This window comes from Staurois parvus, unplaced genomic scaffold, assembly GCF_062004578.1.
Source record: "Staurois parvus isolate SC_StPar_1 unplaced genomic scaffold, SC_StPar_1.0 ptg002707l, whole genome shotgun sequence".
NCBI classification, from domain to species: domain Eukaryota; kingdom Metazoa; phylum Chordata; class Amphibia; order Anura; family Ranidae; genus Staurois; species Staurois parvus.
In genome coordinates this window covers 28,742-48,943 of record NW_028320503.1, presented here as the reverse complement: position 1 = coordinate 48,943, position 20,202 = coordinate 28,742, and the positions used below count along the sequence as shown (strand labels likewise).

The following is a 20,202-nucleotide window of genomic DNA, read 5'->3' as shown; positions in this document are numbered from 1 at the left end:
AAAGCAATCCTGCCCCTTGCCAGTGCAAAGTAATATCAGCGGGTTCAGTCTCAACTGATGGGCTTATAGAAAAGGTGTCACACAAGAAACATCTCATGTTGGGTAAAAACAAAGAGCTCTTTCAAGACCTTTGCAACCTTATTGTTGCAAAACATACTGATGGCATTGGTTACAGAAGGATTTCTAAACGTCTGAATGTTCCAGGGAACACTGTTGGGGCCATAATCTGGAAATGGAAAGAACATCATTTCACCTTAAACGGACTATGACCAGGTCCTCCTCGCAAGATTCCTGACAGAGGAGTGAAAAGAATTAACAGGAGAGTTGTCCAAGAGCCAAGGACTACTTGTGGAGAGTTTCAGAAAGACCTGGAATTGGCAGGTACAATAACGCACTCAGTCACCATGGCCTGTACGCACGTCACCACGCAAGACTCCATTGCTGAAGAAAAAGCATGTTGAAGCTCGTTTAAAGTTTGCTGCACAACATTTAGACCAGCCTGTGAAATACTGGGAGAATATAGTCTGGTCAGATTAGGTCAAAATGGAACTCTTTGGATGCCATAGTACACATCATGTTTGGAGGTTACATGGCACTGCACATCACCCCAAAAACACCATCCCAACTGTGAAGCGTGGTGGTGGGAACATCTTGGTGGTGGGAAAATCATGGTGTGGGGCTGTTTTTCAGCATACGGTACTGGCAAACTTCATGTCATTGAAGGGAGGATGAACGGAAAAATGGACCAAGACATTCTGGATAAAAATCTGCAGCCATCTACCAGGAAGATAAAGATGAAATGAGGGCGGATATTTCAAGACAATGATACTCAACACAAAGCCAAGAACATTCTCCATTGGTTTCATAGAAAGAAAATAAGGCTGCTAGAATGGCCCAGCCAATCACCTGACTGGAATCCAATAGAAGATGTATGGAAAGAACTAAAGATTCGAGTTCATAGAAGAGGCCTACAGAACCTTAAAAATTTGAAGAGTGTGTGGAAGAACGGGCCAAAATCCCACCTGAACGACGCATGTGACTCGTTCCTCCATACAGGAGGCGGCTTAAGGCCGTCATTACCAACAAAGGATTTGGTACCAAGTATTAAATACATTTCAGTTAGCGTGTTCAATACTTTTTCCCTGCGTCATTCCATTTTATTACACATCAATTTCTGAACATATTTGTTTTGGTTTCCTTGTATATATGAATCGCACGGGTTGTCACCGGTATGTGGTGAAAATTTCACCTTTAGAAGTATATTTACCGATAAAAATGGTGACGTGTTCAATACTTATTTTATCCGCTGTATATTATTCCATATATTTACGCCATATATAAAAGAAATGAATGAAATGGCCATGACAACACACTTTCCTTAGTCTGCCGCTCTTTTTATAGTTTTGGATACTCCAGTTTAGCCAAATGCCTGGAATCTGCCAGTGTAGGATGGAATTCCCCGTTGGCTGCACCTACTAAGATCAGTTCCACTGAAAGAAGTCGATATTTCTGGCCCAACGACTCCATCAGAATTCAGGTAGAAGGCGTATCTAGACTTGTGCAATGTGTGGTCACTGATAGCAAACACTTCCTGTTTATTATGGACGGTGAAGGCAATTATGACCTCATGAATAAAGTGATTGGGAAATTCTGTTGATTCTCTGGGCAAGATACCAACTCCATTTCTATACTTTCTTTCGGAAGGGACAATATCCCATTTGGTGGAAAGTAATGGACCATTGAGTGGTTCTGTGGTTTTACAGACATGCAAAAGACACAACTCTGACAATACTCCAGCCCATATAAAGAGGACCTGTATTATACTCACTCACCTCCAGCTTGGGGCAGGAAGCCTGTAATTCTTCAATGGGGAGCAGAAAGTCCAGGATGACCGAATCCAAGGGAACATTCACATCCAAAAGCCTCAGTTCTGGGCACCAACCACTCTGTAATCACAATACAGAGACTAAGAGATGGTACTGGGGAGGGATATATAATGGAGGAGAGATAAGGGAAGGGGGGGGATAGAACTGGGGAGGGATATATAATGGAGGTGAGATAAGGGAAGGGGGGGATAGAACTGGGGAGGGATATATAATGGAGGTGAGATAAGGGAAGGGGGGGGGATAGAACTGGGGAGGGATATATGGCCAGAGGACACACCGCTATTCCATACATTTCCTCCATATCAAGGCTGTATGACAGCAGCAGTCGCCTGTGACGAGTCCCGTACATCTCCAGGAATCTATACACGGCTTCATCCTTAACCTATGGAGACAACACACCCATCACTACAAGAAAATCAGAAGGTAAGGGAAGAGGCAGCCCAGGTGACTGCAGTCAAAGTCAAGCAGTTCCCCATAGCCTGAGACTTAAAAGTGTAATTAAACCCAGGACCCCGCATTCCCTATATCCACTCTCCCCGGACCCCACATTCACTATATCCGCTCTCCCCGGACCCCGCATTCCCTATATCCGCTCTCCCCGGACCCCACATTCCCGATATCCGCTCTCCCCGGACCCCGCATTCACTATATCCGGTCTCCCCGGACCCCGCATTCACTATATCCGGTCTCCCCGGACCCCACATTCACTATATCCGCTCTCCCCGGACCCCGCATTCCCTATATCCGCTCTCCCCGGACCCCACATTCCCGATATCCGCTCTCCCCGGACCCCGCATTCACTATATCCGGTCTCCCTGGACCCCGCATTCCCTATATCCGCTCTCCCCGGACCCCGCATTCACTGTATCCGCTCTCCCTGGACCCCGCATTCACTATATCCGCTCTTCCCGGACCCCGCATTCCCTATATCCGCTCTCCCCGTACCACGCATTCCCTATATCTGCTCTCCCCGGACCCCGCATTCCCTATATCCGCTCTCCCCGGACCCCACATTCCCTATATCCGCTCTCCCCGGACCCCGCATTCACTATATCCGCTCTCCCCGGACCCCGCATTCACTATATCCGCTCTCCCCGGACCCCGCATTCACTATATCCGCTCTCCCAGGACCCCACATTCCCTTTATCCGCTCTCCCCGGACCCCGCATTCACTATATCCGCTCTCCCCGGACCCCGCATTCCCTATATCCGCTGTTCACGGACCCCACATTCACTATATCCGCTCTCCACGGACCCCGCATTCAGTATATCCGCTCTCCCCGGACCCCACATTCACTATATCCGCTCTCCCCAGACCCCACATCTGTGAGATAGGGAAACAGCTCTCATTGTTTGAACACTGTGTGCAGTAAATTATGGTGTGGAGTAAATTGATGTTTTGACTGATATTCTGCGGTTTAGCCATAAGATGTCACTTTTTTTCTAACACAGGCTCAGACTGCATAGATATTTCTATATTCATGAAGAGGTGGAGTTTTCACACAGAGTTGGGGTTTTTAGTGAAGAGGAAGAGGAGACTGCAGCCATATTTTGGACGATGCTGAATGCAGAAGCCATGTTTTGGACGATGCTGAATGCAGGGGCCGTGTGAGCTGAGAATCCAATGACATCCAGGTGTAAAAGCGTCCCTCACTAACCAGATATTGCTGCCAGGAAGGCTGATGAGAGCAGAGGAACTAAGCAACATTTGTTCTGTTCAGAGTCACCAGCGGATGCAAAGCAGACCCGGGTCGGTAAGATCGTGCACGCACCTCATTTCAGTGTTGGCGCCCAAAGACTGAGTCCAGGCCGATAGTTAGTTAGGGTTTCTGTTTGTGTCAGGCCACAAGTGTTGTTACTGATCATTGGAAGGACTCCACAACTTAAAGTGACATTTCACATTGGAGAGCTGATAAAATCCTACAAACTCAAGCCAGACTGGCGTTTTGCTCAGAAGGAATACTCAGGCATGTGCTACAGGACCAGTTATGGGGGGGGGAATACTGTAGATTTGTGTAAGATTGTAAGCTGTTGTGCTGCACCGCAGGCTAGCCCATACCGTACCCCCATACACTGATTCCTGCTCCTTTAGTGTAATAACAGGTAAGGTGTGGCAGCTTAGTTGTGCCCGCCAGTAGGTAAATTACTACACTTTCTATCTTCATCCATCAGGAAGCGCCGTGCTGTGCAGCACAAGGGTCTCAGCCTTTGGGCTGGGTGTATGTAAATATATTGTATGTTCCCAGCATTTGTGGTTGTGTTTATTTGCCACATCTAAGTAAAATTCTGTTGTGACAAAAGCTGGTGTTGGGGTTGCTTTCCTCGTTCGTGACTTCACTGTATCCTGGGGAGCCCACCCCGGTACACGGCTTACAACTTGGCGTAGTCGGCAGGATACAGCGACTGTTATGGATGGGAATGCGGCGGGAGATCTTCCTCCGGCGCCAATGGCACCGGTCCAAGACCCAGCTCATGGTGCGCCGCTGCAAGACCAAGTTGTTCCAACACCGCTGATACAGCTTGTCCCCGCCCTGCCCGTACCAGTAGGATACATTCCCGTGGGGGCGCTGTTGAGTCACCTGCCAAAATTTGACAGTAAAAATATGAGGTTGCAGGACTGGACTGAAAGAGTGCAAAGTGCGGTTAGAATGTGTAACCTGACGTCCGAGCTGCGGGGAGAGGTTGCATTGGGGGCTCTAGAGGGTGACGTCAGACGGACAGTAATGGTAAGGCCTGAATCTGAGAGAGACACCCTAGAGAAAACATTCTCCCTGCTGGAGAGAGCCCAAGGGGGGCGTGCTAAAGTAGTTCAGCTGCGGAGTCACTTCTTCAACCGACCACAGCGAGAGGGCGAGACCCTGATGCAGTACTCCAATGCCCTACAGGAAACGCTAAATGAAATACAGCGGCGAGATCCAGAGGCCATGGGAGTTTACCGGGAAGTGGACCGGCTACTATGAGACCAGTTCATAGTGGGGCTCTCCAACAAGTTCTTACAGGACAAATTGCAAGAGATGACCCGGACGGGCCCAACATGACATTCTACAGCATCTACTTAGCCGCCGTGGAGAGAGAGGAAGAGTGCATACCTGTGGCGGTAAAAATAGTGAGTAGTACCCATGTTACAAGAGGTCAGTCTGCATCTGAAGACTTAGAATCCTTAAAGGATGTGGTCCAGGCTGTGTGGACAGAATTAAGAGAACTTCGGCTGGAAGTGTCCCAGATGAAGGCAGAATCTCCTCGGTCTCCAGAAATGACCTCAGCACCTCGCGCCACTCCACCCAGGATAGCTCAGCTGCAGGGGCACGTCAAAAGGGGATCCCTCTGTTGGGCTTGTCGACAGTATGGCCACATGGCCAGAGAGTGCCCAGAACAGATGAAGTCTGAGCCGACATTAAACTTCCAACCGCCGCAGCAGCTGGGCGTCCTGCGGCGGTACACCAGAAGCTAAGCATGAGGAACACTACCTGTATGCCAGCAGCCCTGTTATGGAAGCCGAGTTAGAAGGCCAGAAGGTACGCTGCCTAGTTGATACAGGGTCGGAGTGCACCCTTATGCCTCTGGAGTTCTTCGAAAGACACTTTGGATATATGATGGAGCCGGAAGACAGGAGCGTCATCAAGCTGACGGCTGCCAATAACAGAGAGATGGACGTTGGAGGAATAGTCTGGATGCGGGTCCGGCTGTGTGGGCAAGACGTCGGCAAGGAGGGGGTCGTGCTGGTTATGATTTGTCCCGGAGAGGGATGGACGTGACACTAGGTATGAATGGCTAAGGGACCTAGACCACCAACTTTACTCCAAAGAAGGGCCGAGGTATTGGCAATGGGCCACCACACACCGGACAACCCAGAAGGTTCTACAGCAGATGGTGAGGAGCTGTAGTCTGCGAAAGAGCGACATGTCCGGTCGACCCATTGGACACGTGAGGGTGCCGCGGAGGACCCCGGTGAAGATCCCGCCTCGACATGAGCGAATATTGATGCTTCCGGTTGGGGCTGGACGACGACTGAATGGACTGGAGGTCCTGATCGAGCCAGCTTACCAAGAAGAAACGCAGACTCATCCACTGGTAGCCTGGGCCCTCGCTGTTGTGAAGGATGTGTGCCTGTACGCTGCCTCAACGTTGAAGACCGTGAGTTAACCGTCCCTGGGAATACCTTGGACAGGAGCCCACTGTTCAGTACTCTTACTCAGCCTGCAGGGCTGATTGGGAGAGGGTCCAGGATAGCTGCCCGTACTTGTGGAAAGTGAAAGAATGGGTCCGGACCAAGATCTGGCCTCGGTCAGAAGAGAGGGCTCGTCTGACTCCCGAGGGCCAAAAGTTGTTGAGGCAGTGGGATAAGCTAACTGTTACCCAGGGCCTCCTGTGTCGGACCACATACTTGCAGTCAGAGTTGCAGTACCGGTGACAGATTGTTATCCCCATGTCATTGGGACCGGAGGCTGCCCGGGAGGCCTATGAGAGGGGTGCCCATTTTGGGAGCGATAAAATGTTCAAGTGGCTCCAATGGCTTGTGTACTGTCCAGATTTGGCAGACATGGTGGCCGTGGCATGTCTTAAGTGTCGGCCCTGCAGGCTGAGTAAGAGTACTGAACAGCGGGCTCCTGTCCAGGCCATCCGGACATTAGCACCCCTAGAGCTCCTTATGATCGATTATGTACAGATTGGGTACTCTACCTCGGGACACTCGTACTGTCTAGTCATGACAGATCATTTCACAAAGTATGCAGTGGCTGTACCCACCAGAGACCAGACGGCAGAGTAGGCCGCTGAAGTGGTCTGCAAACACTTTATACAGGTGTTCGGGTGTCCACAGAGGATACATTCGGACCAGGGGGCATGTTTTCAGGGTACTCTAATGAATGAGTTGTACCAACTATATAGGATCGAACGTTCCCGCACCACCCCGTATCACCCCCAGGGAAACAGGGCGTGCGAGCGGTTCAACCGCACCTTGCTCCAGATGCTGCGGACTCTGGAGGATCGCCAAAAAGCTTGGTGGCCCGAATACCTACCTGAACGGATGTGGGCCTATAATAACAGGGTACACTGTACCACCCGATACTCCCCACATATGCTCATGTTTGGGAGGGCCGGAAGGGAGATTGAAGATCTCCACATGCCCGATCCGATGGAGCCACCACCAAGAAATACTACCGCATGGGTGCAAGAGCACCGCCGCCGGCTGAGAGCGATCCACAAGGTTGTGGGGGAGCGCCTTAGACAAATGGTATACCCCAATCCAAGACCAGTGCAGAAGGAGGGGTATGCCCCGGGTGATCGAGTGATAGTGAAAGCCAAGCGACCGTCTGGATGGGTGGTGGGAGGCGGTCCCATACACGGTGAATAGGAGGGTAGACCCTGCCATCCCGGTCTATGAGGTAGAGCCAATAGGGACTGGGGGGCCCTCACGAAACTTGCACCGTAACATATTAAGGCGTTGTAATTTTGATGAACCAGTGTGCGTGGAGGGGATGGCTCCTCCTGCTCAGAGTACAGAGGAAATCCCCTTAGAGGAGGGGGAGGAATGGTGGGTTGTCCCTGCCCCGGTACCCACAGAGGCTCCAACCATAGCAAGTTTGCCACCAAGGGAAAGTGTTGAATGGTCGGCAGCTCCTCTCCCATTAAATGTGCCTGACGTCCCCAGTGCTTCTGAGCCTGTCACTCTACGAAGGTCAACAAGGCCCAATGCTGGTGTGCCCCCACAGCGTTATGCCCAGAATGAGTTTGTATGGGGAGGACGACATCCTCTAGTGGGGTGGCATGTGAGATGGGGAAACAGCTCTCATTGTTTGAACACTGTGTGCAGTAAATTATGGTGTGGAGTAAATTGAGGTTTTGACTGACATTCTGCGGTTTAGCCACAAGATGTCACTGTTTTTTCTAACAGCCTCAGACTGCATAGAGATTTCTATATTCATGAAGAGGTGGGGTTTTCACAGAGAGTTGGGGTTTTTAGTGAAGAGGAAGAGGAGACTGCAGCCATATTTTGGACGATGCTGAATGCAGAAGCCATGTTTTGGACGATGCTGAATGCAGGGGCCGTGTGAGCTGAGAATCCAATGACATCCAGGTGTAAAAGCGTCCCTCACTAACCAGATATTGCTGCCAGGAAGGCTGATGAGAGCAGAGGAACTAAGCAACATTTGTTCTGTTCAGAGTCACCAGCGGATGCAAAGCAGACCCGGGTCGGTAAGATCGTGCACGCACCTCATTTCAGTGTTGGCGCCCAAAGACTGAGTCCAGGCCGATAGTTAGTTAGGGTTTCTGTTTGTGTCAGGCCACAAGTGTTGTTACTGATCATTGGAAGGACTCCACAACTTAAAGTGACATTTCACATTGGAGAGCTGATAAAATCCTACAAACTCAAGCCAGACTGGCGTTTTGCTCAGAAGGAATACTCAGGCATGTGCTACAGGACCAGTTATGGGGGGGGGAATACTGTAGATTTGTGTAAGATTGTAAGCTGTTGTGCTGCACCGCAGGCTAGCCCATACCGTACCCCCATACACTGATTCCTGCTCCTTTAGTGTAATAACAGGTAAGGTGTGGCAGCTTAGTTGTGCCCGCCAGTAGGTAAATTACTACACTTTCTATCTTCATCCATCAGGAAGCGCCGTGCTGTGCAGCACAAGGGTCTCAGCCTTTGGGCTGGGTGTATGTAAATATATTGTATGTTCCCAGCATTTGTGGTTGTGTTTATTTGCCACATCTAAGTAAAATTCTGTTGTGACAAAAGCTGGTGTTGGGGTTGCTTTCCTCGTTCGTGACTTCACTGTATCCTGGGGAGCCCACCCCGGTACACGGCTTACAACTTGGCGTAGTCGGCAGGATACAGCGACTGTTATGGATGGGAATGCGGCGGGAGATCTTCCTCCGGCGCCAATGGCACCGGTCCAAGACCCAGCTCATGGTGCGCCGCTGCAAGACCAAGTTGTTCCAACACCGCTGATACAGCTTGTCCCCGCCCTGCCCGTACCAGTAGGATACATTCCCGTGGGGGCGCTGTTGAGTCACCTGCCAAAATTTGACAGTAAAAATATGAGGTTGCAGGACTGGACTGAAAGAGTGCAAAGTGCGGTTAGAATGTGTAACCTGACGTCCGAGCTGCGGGGAGAGGTTGCATTGGGGGCTCTAGAGGGTGACGTCAGACGGACAGTAATGGTAAGGCCTGAATCTGAGAGAGACACCCTAGAGAAAACATTCTCCCTGCTGGAGAGAGCCCAAAGGGGGCGTGCTAAAGTAGTTCAGCTGCGGAGTCACTTCTTCAACCGACCACAGCGAGAGGGCGAGACCCTGATGCAGTACTCCAATGCCCTACAGGAGACGCTAAATGAAATACAGCGGCGAGATCCAGAGGCCATGGGAGTTTACCGGGAAGTGGACCGGCTACTATGAGACCAGTTCATAGTGGGGCTCTCCAACAAGTTCTTACAGGACAAATTGCAAGAGATGACCCGGACGGGCCCAACATGACATTCTACAGCATCTACTTAGCCGCCGTGGAAAGAGAGGAAGAGTGCATACCTGTGGCGGTAAGAATAGTGAGTAGTACCCATGCTACAAGAGGTCAGTCTGCATCTGAAGACTCAGAATCCTTAAAGGATGTGGTCCAGGCTGTGTGGACAGAATTAAGAGAACTTCGGCTGGAAGTGTCCCAGATGAAGGCAGAATCTCCTCGGTCTCCAGAAATGACCTCAGCACCTCGCGCCACTCCACCCAGGATAGCTCAGCTGCAGGGGCACGTCAAAAGGGGATCCCTCTGTTGGGCTTGTCGACAGTATGGCCACATGGCCAGAGAGTGCCCAGAACAGATGAAGTCTGAGCCGACGTTAAACTTCCAACCGCCGCAGCAGCTGGGCGTCCTGCGGCGGTACACCAGAAGCTAAGCATGAGGGACACTACCTGTATGCCAGCAGCCCTGTTATGGAAGCCGAGTTGGAAGGCAAGAAGGTACGCTGCCTAGTTGATACAGGGTCGGAGTGCGCCCTTATGCCTCTGGAGTTCTTCGAAAGACACTTTGGATATATGATGGAGCCGGAAGACAGGAGCGTCATCAAGCTGACGGCTGCCAATAACAGAGAGATGGACGTTGGAGGAATAGTCTGGATGCGGGTCCGGCTGTGTGGGCAAGACGTCGGCAAGGAGGGGGTCGTGCTGGTTATGATTTGTCCCGGAGAGGGATGGACGTGAGGGTGCCGCGGAGGACCCCGGTGAAGATCCCGCCTCGACATGAGCGAATATTGATGCTTCCGGTTGGGGCTGGACGACGACTGAATGGACTGGAGGTCCTGATCGAGCCAGCTTACCAAGAAGAAACGCAGACTCATCCACTGGTAGCCTGGGCCCTCGCTGTTGTGAAGGATGTGTGCCTGTACGCTGCCTCAACGTTCAAGACCGTGAGTTAACCGTCCCTGGGAATACCTTGGACAGGAGCCCACTGTTCAGTACTCTTACTCAGCCTGCAGGGCTGATTGGGAGAGGGTCCAGGATAGCTGCCCGTACTTGTGGAAAGTGAAAGAATGGGTCCGGACCAAGATCTGGCCTCGGTCAGAAGAGAGGGCTCGTCTGACTCCCGAGGGCCAAAAGTTGTTGAGGCAGTGGGATAAGCTAACTGTTACCCAGGGCCTCCTGTGTCGGACCACATACTTGCAGTCAGAGTTGCAGTACCGGTGACAGATTGTTATCCCCATGTCATTGGGACCGGAGGCTGCCCGGGAGGCCTATGAGAGGGGTGCCCATTTTGGGAGCGATAAAATGTTCAAGTGGCTCCAACGGCTTGTGTACTGTCCAGATTTGGCAGACATGGTGGCCGTGGCATGTCTTAAGTGTCGGCCCTGCAGGCTGAGTAAGAGTACTGAACAGCGGGCTCCTGTCCAGGCCATCCGGACATTAGCACCCCTAGAGCTCCTTATGATCGATTATGTACAGATTGGGTACTCTACCTCGGGACACTCGTACTGTCTAGTCATGACAGATCATTTCACAAAGTATGCAGTGGCTGTACCCACCAGAGACCAGACGGCAGAGTAGGCCGCTGAAGTGGTCTGCAAACACTTTATACAGGTGTTCGGGTGTCCACAGAGGATACATTCGGACCAGGGGGCATGTTTTCAGGGTACTCTAATGAATGAGTTGTACCAACTATATAGGATCGAACGTTCCCGCACCACCCCGTATCACCCCCAGGGAAACAGGGCGTGCGAGCGGTTCAACCGCACCTTGCTCCAGATGCTGCGGACTCTGGAGGATCACCAAAAAGCTTGGTGGCCCGAATACCTACCTGAACGGATGTGGGCCTATAATAACAGGGTACACTGTACCACCCGATACTCCCCACATATGCTCATGTTTGGGAGGGCCGGAAGGGAGATTGAAGATCTCCACATGCCCGATCCGATGGAGCCACCACCAAGAAATACTACCGCATGGGTGCAAGAGCACCGCCGCCGGCTGAGAGCGATCCACAAGGTTGTGGGGGAGCGCCTTAGACAAATGGTATACCCCAATCCAAGACCAGTGCAGAAGGAGGGGTATGCCCCGGGTGATCGAGTGATAGTGAAAGCCAAGCGACCGTCTGGATGGGTGGTGGGAGGCGGTCCCATACACGGTGAATAGGAGGGTAGACCCTGCCATCCCGGTCTATGAGGTAGAGCCAATAGGGACTGGGGGGCCCTCACGAAACTTGCACCGTAACATATTAAGGCGTTGTAATTTTGATGAACCAGTGTGCGTGGAGGGGATGGCTCCTCCTGCTCAGAGTACAGAGGAAATCCCCTTAGAGGAGGGGGAGGAATGGTGGGTTGTCCCTGCCCCGGTACCCACAGAGGCTCCAACCATAGCAAGTTTGCCACCAAGGGAAAGTGTTGAATGGTCGGCAGCTCCTCTCCCATTAAATGTGCCTGACGTCCCCAGTGCTTCTGAGCCTGTCACTCTACGAAGGTCAACAAGGCCCAATGCTGGTGTGCCCCCACAGCGTTATGCCCAGAATGAGTTTGTATGGGGAGGACGACATCCTCTAGTGGGGTGGCATGTGAGATGGGGAAACAGCTCTCATTGTTTGAACACTGTGTGCAGTAAATTATGGTGTGGAGTAAATTGATGTTTTGACTGACATTCTGCGGTTTAGCCACAAGATGTCACTGTTTTTTCTAACAGCCTCAGACTGCATAGAGATTTCTATATTCATGAAGAGGTGGGGTTTTCACAGAGAGTTGGGGTTTTTAGTGAACAGGAAGAGGAGACTGCAGCCATGTTTTGGACGATGCTGAATGCAGGGGCCGTGTGAGCTGAGAATCCAATGACATCCAGGTGTAAAAGCGTCCCTCACTAACTAGATATTGCTGCCAGGAAGGCAGATAAAAGCAGAGGAACTAAACAACATTTGTTCTGTTCAGAGTCACCAGCGGATGCAAAGCAGACCCGGGTCAGTAAGATCGTGCACGCACCTCATTTCAGTGTTGGCGCCCAGAGACTGAGTCCAGGCCGATAGTTAGTTAGGGTCTCTGTGTCAGGCCACAAGTGTTGTTACTGATCATTGGAAGGACTCCACAACTTAAAGTGACATTTCACATTGGAGAGCTGATAAAATCCTACAAACTCAAGCCAGACTGGTGTTTTGCTCAGAAGGAATACTCCGGCACGTGCTACAGGACCAGTTATGGGGGGGAATACTGTAGATTTGTGTAAGATTGTAAGCTGTTGTGCTGCACCGCAGGCTAGCCCATACCGTACCCCCATACACTGATTCCTGCTCTGTAGGGTAATAACAGGTAAGGTGTGGCAGCTTAGTTGTGCCCCCCAGTAGGTAAATTACTTCACTTTCTACCTTCATCCATCAGGAGGCGCCGTGCTGTGCAGCACAAGGGTCTCAGCCTTTGGGCTGGGTGTATGTAAATATATTGTATGTTCCCAGCATTTGTGGTTGTGTTTATTTGCCACATCTAAGTAAAATTCTGTTGTGGCAAAAGCTGGTGTTGGGGTTGTTTCCTCGTTCGTGACTTCACTGCATCCTGGGGAGCCCACCCCGGTACACGGCTTACACATCCACTATATCTCCCCGGACCCCGCATTCACTATATCCACTCTCCCCGGACCCCGCATTCACTATATCCACTCTCCCATACCCCGCTTTCACTGTATCCTCTCCCCAGACCCCGCATTCACTATATCCGCTCTCCCCAGACCCCGCATTCACTATATCCGCTCTCCCCGGACCCCGCATTCACTGTATCCTCTCCCCAGACCCCGCATTCACTATATCCGCTCTCCCCGGACCCCGCATTCACTGTATCCTCTCCCCGGACCCCGCATTCACTATATTTGCTCTCCCCGGACCCCGCATTCACTGTATCCGCTCTCCCCGGACCCCGCATTCACTGTATCCGCTCTCCCCGGACCCCGCATCCACTATATCCGCTCTCCCCAGACCCCGCATTCACTACATCCGCTCTCCCCAGACCCCGCATTCACTACATCCCCTCTCCCCGGACCCCGCATTCACTATATCCGCTCTCCCCGGACCCCGCATTCACTGTGTCCGCTCTCCCCGGACCCCGCATTCACTATATCCTCTCTCCCCGGACCCCGCATTCACTGTATCCGCTCTCCCCGGACCCCGCATTCACTGTATCCGCTCTCCCCGGACCCCGCATTCACTGTATCTGCTCTCCCCGGACCCCGCAGAGCACTGGTTAAAGCTTGTAGGAGGAGTTTTCATTCTCCCCTGATTGCTCTATGAGACTGCATAACCCCTGACCATCTGCCTGGACAGTGCTGATTGGCCCTGTGCTGATCACATGAACTCTTTCAAGCAAAAGTAAAAAATTCTAGCAATACACACTAAACTGAGCAGGTGCAGCTTGCCCCAAGGCTCTGTTCTATCAGCAGATGAATTGTGGATTGTGGAATAAGGTGAGGATCAGAGAAGCCAGGATCAAACATCCTTCTTTAAACCATGCAGAGTATTAACCCCTTAGGTTCCACAGAGTATAACAAGCATGCTTTCCTGCATCTACAGACGGATTGGACTGTTGTGGGTTCAAGAACACTTTAAATGGACAAAACATGGAACAGTCCCCCATACCATGATAGCATGATCCCAACGCACACGGTCCTGCATCCGAGTTTAGCTGTATGCACAAATGCTGCAGTGACCATCGGCTGGACCTGAAAAGACTCAAGTGGGAGGAACATCACCAGCACACCAAGGATCTCCAACTAAGGGTCCAACTAAGGGTCCAAAGTTTTAATCAGCAATCATATAGTTACAGCAAGGGCGACGGTTTGGATTCTCGCAGGACCCCTTCATCAGGCATGTGATGAAGCCTGGCGAAGGGAGTCATGTGATGAAGCCTGATGAAGGGGCCATGTGATGAAGCCTGGCGAAGGGTCATGTGATGAAGCCTGGCGAAGGGGGTCATGTGATGAAGCCTGATGAAAGGGGCTTGTGATGAAGCCTGGCGAAGGGGGTCATGCGATGAAGCCTGGCGAAGGGGGTCATGTGATGAAGCCTGATGAAAGGGGCCATGTGATGAAGCCTGATGAAAGGGGCATGTGATGAAGCCTGATGAAAGGGGCTTGTGATGAAGCCTGGCGAAGGGGGTCATGTGATGAAGCCTGGCGAAGGGGGTCATGTGATGAAGCCTGATGAAAGGGGCCATGTGAAGAAGCCTGATGAAAGGGGCTTGTGATGAAGCCTGGCGAAGGGGGTCATGTGATGAAGCCTGGCGAAGGGGGTCATGTGATGAGGCCTGATGAAGGGTTCATGTGATGAAGCCTGATGAAAGGGGCATGTGATGAAGCCTGGCGAAGGGGGTCATGTGATGAAGCCTGGCGAAGGGGATCATGTGATGAAGCCTGACGAAGGGGTCATGTGATGAAGCCTGACGAAGGGGGTCATGTGATGAAACCTGGCGAAAGGGGTCATGTGATGAAGCCTGGCAAAGGGGGTCAAGCGCTGAAGCCTGATGAAGGGGGTCATGTGATGAAGCCTGACGAAGAGGGTCATGTGATGAAGCCTGATGAAGGGGTCATGTGATGAAGCCTGATGAAGGGGTCATGCGATGAAGCCTGATGAAGGGGTCATGTTTTGAAGCCTGATGAAGGGGTCGTGCGAGACTCCGAAACGTTGAACTTGCTGTAACTATATGATTGCTGATTAAAGCTTTGGACCCTTAATAGGAGATCCTTGGTGTGCTGGTGAAGTTCTTCCCACTTGAGTCCCCCATACCAAGCGCTGCTGATTTTGCGGAGTGTGTAGAGCCATGCACCATGTACCTTGGAGTCTTGCAGGTTGAGGTTCTGCAACTGGGGACAGCAACGTCCTATAGACTGCAGGTCATCCTCAGTCACCCGATTACAACGTGACAGCAGAGGGCAGGACTGCGACAAATTCTAAAAGAAACCCCAAAAAAACAGAAAAGACCGTGAGAAGAGGGATAAAGGACAAAGATGTCAGAACAGACATTTGGAAGCCAAGTGGCTTCAGGAGACATTCAGAAAACCACCCTGGCATCCAGGGACAGATGGGGACCTCTATGGCATCTGGGATCAAGTGGCTTCGGGGGATAAGAAGGAGGCCCTGCGGCTTTAGGGTGAAGGTCAGGAGAAACCTGGATTTTGAGAAAAGAAAGCTCCAATGTCTTGCATGGACAGACAGGGAGTTCCAATGTCTTGCATGGACAGACAGGGAGTTCCAATGTCTTGCAGGGACAGACAGGGAGCTCCAATGTCTTGCAGGGACAGACAGGGAGTTCCAATGTCTTGCAGGGACAGACAGGGAGTTCCAATGTCTTGCAGGGACAGACAGGGAGTTCCAATGTCTTGCAGGGACAGACAGGGAGTTCCAATGTCTTGCAGGGACAGACAGGGAGTTCCGATGGCATCCAGGTTCAAGGACCCTGTGGCATCTAGGGAAAGACAGGCACCCAGGAAACCATGGCACCCAGGGGAAGGTGGAAGGCACCCATGGAATGTGGGGATAGGTAGGAAGTCATTATGGCACCCAGGTACAGGTGCAAGGGCCCCATGTCATTTGGGAAGAGGTAGGAGAAACCCGGGGCACCCGTGGAGACCTGCAAGAAGTCCCTATGGCATTCAGGGACAGGTGTGAGGGTCCTGTGGCATCTGGGGAGAGGCAGGAGGCACCCATGGCACCGAGGGATAGGTGGGAGGCACTCCTCAACCCCTGGGGACAGAGTGTAAACGAATGCACTTACCTGCACAACAAAGGAAACAAATTCTTCCATCGATGAAGGGAAAAGTCAGAGACCTGAGGAAGCCTAGAAATAAAAATGACCGACATCAGCAATGAAGGGGAGGACATGGGTGTCAATATTCCAAACTAATGTCTATAACTGATCAATAAAAACCCCGGACACAGCTATAGAGATGACTGCTATATGTGCAACAAAAATGTTCACTGTGCGGCGCACACACCTCACACCAATGAAAGGAAGACTTTGCAAACCCATCAGATCCCAATGGGGAGGAATCTCCTGCTGGATCTCTATACTGACATGGACGGGGGATGGGTGAGGAACGTAAGGACGCCCCATCGTTTGATGGAAATGAAAATGATCGACCTACAGAGGACCAAATTCAAAGACACCCTGAAAATCAAAGTGAAGAAATGATGCAGCAGGCGAGTCCATATTGCTGTAATTTCATTGCAGCAACTCAGAATGGTCCTCAGTAGTTTGTGTGGCCCCCAGGTGCTTGTATGCATGCCTGACCACATCGGGGGAGGGTCCTAATGAGACTACGGATGGTGTCCTGGGGAGATTTCCTCCCAGATCTGGACCAGGGCATCACTGAGCTCCTGGACAGTCTGAGGTGCAACCTGGCGGCGTCGGATGGACCGAAACATGACATCCCAGAGGGGTTCTATTGGATTTAGGTCAGGCGAGCTCGGGGGCCATTCAATGGTATCAATTCCTTCATCTTCCAGGAACTGCCTACATACTCTCCCCATGTGAGGACGGGCATTCTCCTGCACCAGAAGGAACCCAGGACCCCCTGCACCAGCGTAGGGTCTGACAATGGGTCCAAGGATTTAATCCCCTTACCTAATGGCAGTCAGGGTGCCATTGTCTAGCCTGTAGAGGTCTGTGTCCCTCCATGGATATGCCCTCCCAGACCATCACTGACCCACAACCAAAACGGTCATGATGAACCATGTTACAGGCAGCAGAACGTTCTCCACGGCTTCTCCAGACCCTTTCACGTCTGTCACATGTGCTCAGGGGGAACCTGCTCTCATCTGTGAGAAGCACAGGGTGACAGTGGTGGACCTGCCAATTCTGGGGTTCAATGGCCAATGCCAATCCAGCTCTATGGTCCCGGGCAGTGAGCACAGGGCCCACTAGAGGACATCGGGCCCTCAGGCCACCCTCATGAAGTCTGTTGAAGGCAATCTTCAGGCGAGTTGAAGAGAAAGGCAACCAATATTTTAAGAATTCCTGTGTCCCTCACTGGAGCAGAAAGAATTTAATTGAACCGCTTCCCCACCGCACTATACCGAACCAACCGAAAGACGGCTACAGTGCGGTTGTCCATGGACGTCCTCTCAGAACGCGCCTCGTGTGCACCCCCAGCAGCGGGCAAACGATGCTGTCTGTGATCACTGTGTCCTAAGGACACAGCTGATCTTGTGATGAGGTAAAAAGGCCAATCACAGCGGCCTTTTACCACGTGATCAGCTGTGTCCAATGACACAGCAGATCACAATGTAAATACAGTTGCCGGTGATCGTCTGCACTTTCCTCATGATGTCACAGTGCGAGGAAACGACTGCCGATAACCGGCAAATGTGACAGGAGAGACCTGCACTAATAATCAGGGCACTGATGATCAGTGCTGCCCAGCAGAGCAGCCCGTCAGTGCTATCAGTCAGTGCCCATCAGTACCGCCAATCGGTGCATCATCAGTGCCTCCTCATCAATGCCCACCAGTGCCCCCTCATCAGTGCTGCCTATCAACGCACATCAGTGAAGGAGAAAAATTACCTGCTTGCTAAATTTTATAGTAGAAACATAGAAAACATTTTTTTTTTCTCTTTGTTTTGGTTTACAGTGTGTAAGGGACCCCAGACACCCACAACTGGGTACCTCCGGCAAGAAGCTGCTTCTCAGACTCTGGAACACGAGACCAGTGACTCTGGCTGTTGCTACCCCAAGATCCAGACGACACCACGGATTTGAAGTAATCCGGAAGGTAGACTAGTTTATTTTAACACAGATACAAGATATATACACTCAGGGGACAATCCCCCCTCCCTGCATGACACAGGGTGGAGCAATCCCCCCTCCCTGCATAATGACACAGGGCGGGACAATCTACCTTTAGTAACAAGAGACACACCAACAGACAGTCCCATCAGGAGGGAGAGCTGCTGGAGACACCCCCACCAAGCCAATACACATACATCCCATAATAGTTTGTTCCCAAGCAAGACACACAATAGAACAATGGGATGCAACCACATGACACCAAACAATCCACAACCCCCCCCCCCAATATTAGGACAGATCACCCCCGTACCCCTAACAGGCACAGGGTGACTTACACATAATAGGGATATGGGGAGCTGAGACAGGGGTCTCCCCACCTCTCCAAAGTGAGCTGTGTTCCATGGGCCCCCCCACCCAAAGTGACTCCCATCACACAGTGCAAATAAATAAAAACCCTCAGTGGTGATTAAATACCACCAAAAGAAAGTTCTATTTGTGTGAAAAAAAATGATAAAAATGGGTAGTGTGTTGCATGACCATACAATTGTCATTCAAATGCAACAGCGCTGAAAACTGAAAAGTGGCCCTGGGCAGGAAGGGGGAGGGGGGAAGTGCCCGCAAGCCAAGTGGTTAATTCCCCAAAAATTTGACACCAAAATGTCAAAAGTTAAGGGATGGAAATTCTCTTAATATTGGAACAGTTTTGGGTCTTCTGGTTGGTGGATATCTGCAGATAACACACTTCCTGCTGCCAGAATATCAGGTATTCCCTGTCCGGTGATCTCTGTCCTCTCCGGTGACCTCTGTCCTCTCCGGTGATCTCTGTCCTCTCCGGTGACCTCTGTCCTCTCCGGTGACCTCTGTCCTCTCCGGTGAAGTTCACACTTTATGATGATCACGGTCTCTCTCATCTCCTCAGTAATATTTTATCTCAGCTTTGTCCTCAGTGTGTCCTCTGCTCAGTGTGGTGAGGTGGGAGGGGTTAGTATTTACCTGGAGATGGATTTGTAAGATGACGGTGACATTTCCCGCTCTCCTCTCTCTGCAGGGCAGTCACTACAGCCTCCTGTCCTCCTTGGAGGTCCTGGGGAAGGTCTCCTTCAGCGCAGTGTCTGGGATCATCGTGGACTCTCTCAGAGTTTCCGTATCGTTCTCGGTGTTCATCGCTCTGTCCTGCCTGCACCTCCTGAACCTTCCACCGACTTTATCTTGATGACCGCAGAGCTGACACTCTCCACCATTAACTGTGAATTGGCAGGTTCTCTGCTGATGTGGATCCTGGAGATCCTTTATATTGATTCGGTTCAGGACTTGAAAATAATACGCTCGTTTCTCTCCAGAGAGGGGCAGTACTGCGCAGTGCAATAAAATTCAGATTTGTAATAATGTGTTATCCGTGTGTTCACTTTTTGTAGATTCAGCCTTCACTATTACTATGGCATTATGGGACTATGGACTGTGGGACTATGGCTGCACGTCTCTGTCTGAACACCATCCACGGACCACACCACCCGCTGATCATGCAGAAAAATGACAGCACCCGGCTCTTCTTAAAACAGGAAGTCAACTCCTTTATTTCTACACAAAACACAAGTTATATACACAGGGTGGGGAAACACAACCAGGAACAGGAAACACATCATCAGCCCGCCTCATCAGTGGGAAGGGCTACAGAAAACACATCATCAGTCCGCCCCATCAGTGGGAAGGGCTGCAGGAAACACATCATCAGCCCGCCCCACCCAACCAGACACAGAACAATGGGATGTAGTACATGGCAAAGGACAATGGACAGCCACCTGGCAGGGAACAAAGGACAACACACCAATACACAATAGACATTCACATCCACATCCTGTACCCCTTAACAGGCACAGGGTGGTTAAACATAAGAATTTGGGGAGATGATACAGGGGTACCCCAAAAGTCACTCCCGTCACATATCTCTCCTTTCGGCAGGAGACTAACGCAGGAGTAGATCCCAGATGGATGTACACTGAAGTTAGTCTGTACCTCCAGTCCCCCAAGGCCAGCACCCACACAGTACCCCATGCAAATTGTCCCACACAAAGCATTACTCA

General features: G+C 51.3%; 2 protein-coding genes and 1 long non-coding RNA gene across 3 annotated transcripts in view; 2 read left to right on the top strand and 1 right to left on the bottom strand.

The window, feature by feature from the left end:
* LOC149429414 (F-box/LRR-repeat protein 6-like) overlaps positions 1-12,858 on the top strand; it is an 81,156-nt gene extending 68,298 nt beyond the window's left edge. Inside the window, exon 4 of the transcript XR_016310477.1 lies at positions 3,339-12,858. The gene's annotated coding sequence lies outside the window, so the exon portion shown is untranslated. The remainder of the gene's footprint in view (positions 1-3,338) is intronic.
* On the bottom strand, positions 1,517-15,385 carry LOC149429413 (F-box/LRR-repeat protein 6-like). The gene is made up of 4 exons (XM_089666434.1): positions 15,356-15,385; positions 15,168-15,284; positions 2,164-2,268; positions 1,517-1,946 (listed from the first exon to the last, which is right to left on the bottom strand). The coding sequence occupies exons 1-4, from the start codon at positions 15,383-15,385 to the stop codon at positions 1,758-1,760; spliced, it is 441 nt and encodes a 146-aa protein (XP_089522560.1). The 3' UTR covers positions 1,517-1,757.
* A 225-nt stretch (positions 15,386-15,610) lies between these two features.
* On the top strand, positions 15,611-19,507 carry LOC149429412 (uncharacterized). The gene is made up of 2 exons (XR_016310478.1): positions 15,611-18,104; positions 19,170-19,507. It is a non-coding gene; the product is annotated as an uncharacterized LOC149429412 (long non-coding RNA).
* The last annotated feature ends 695 nt before the right edge of the window (positions 19,508-20,202 follow it).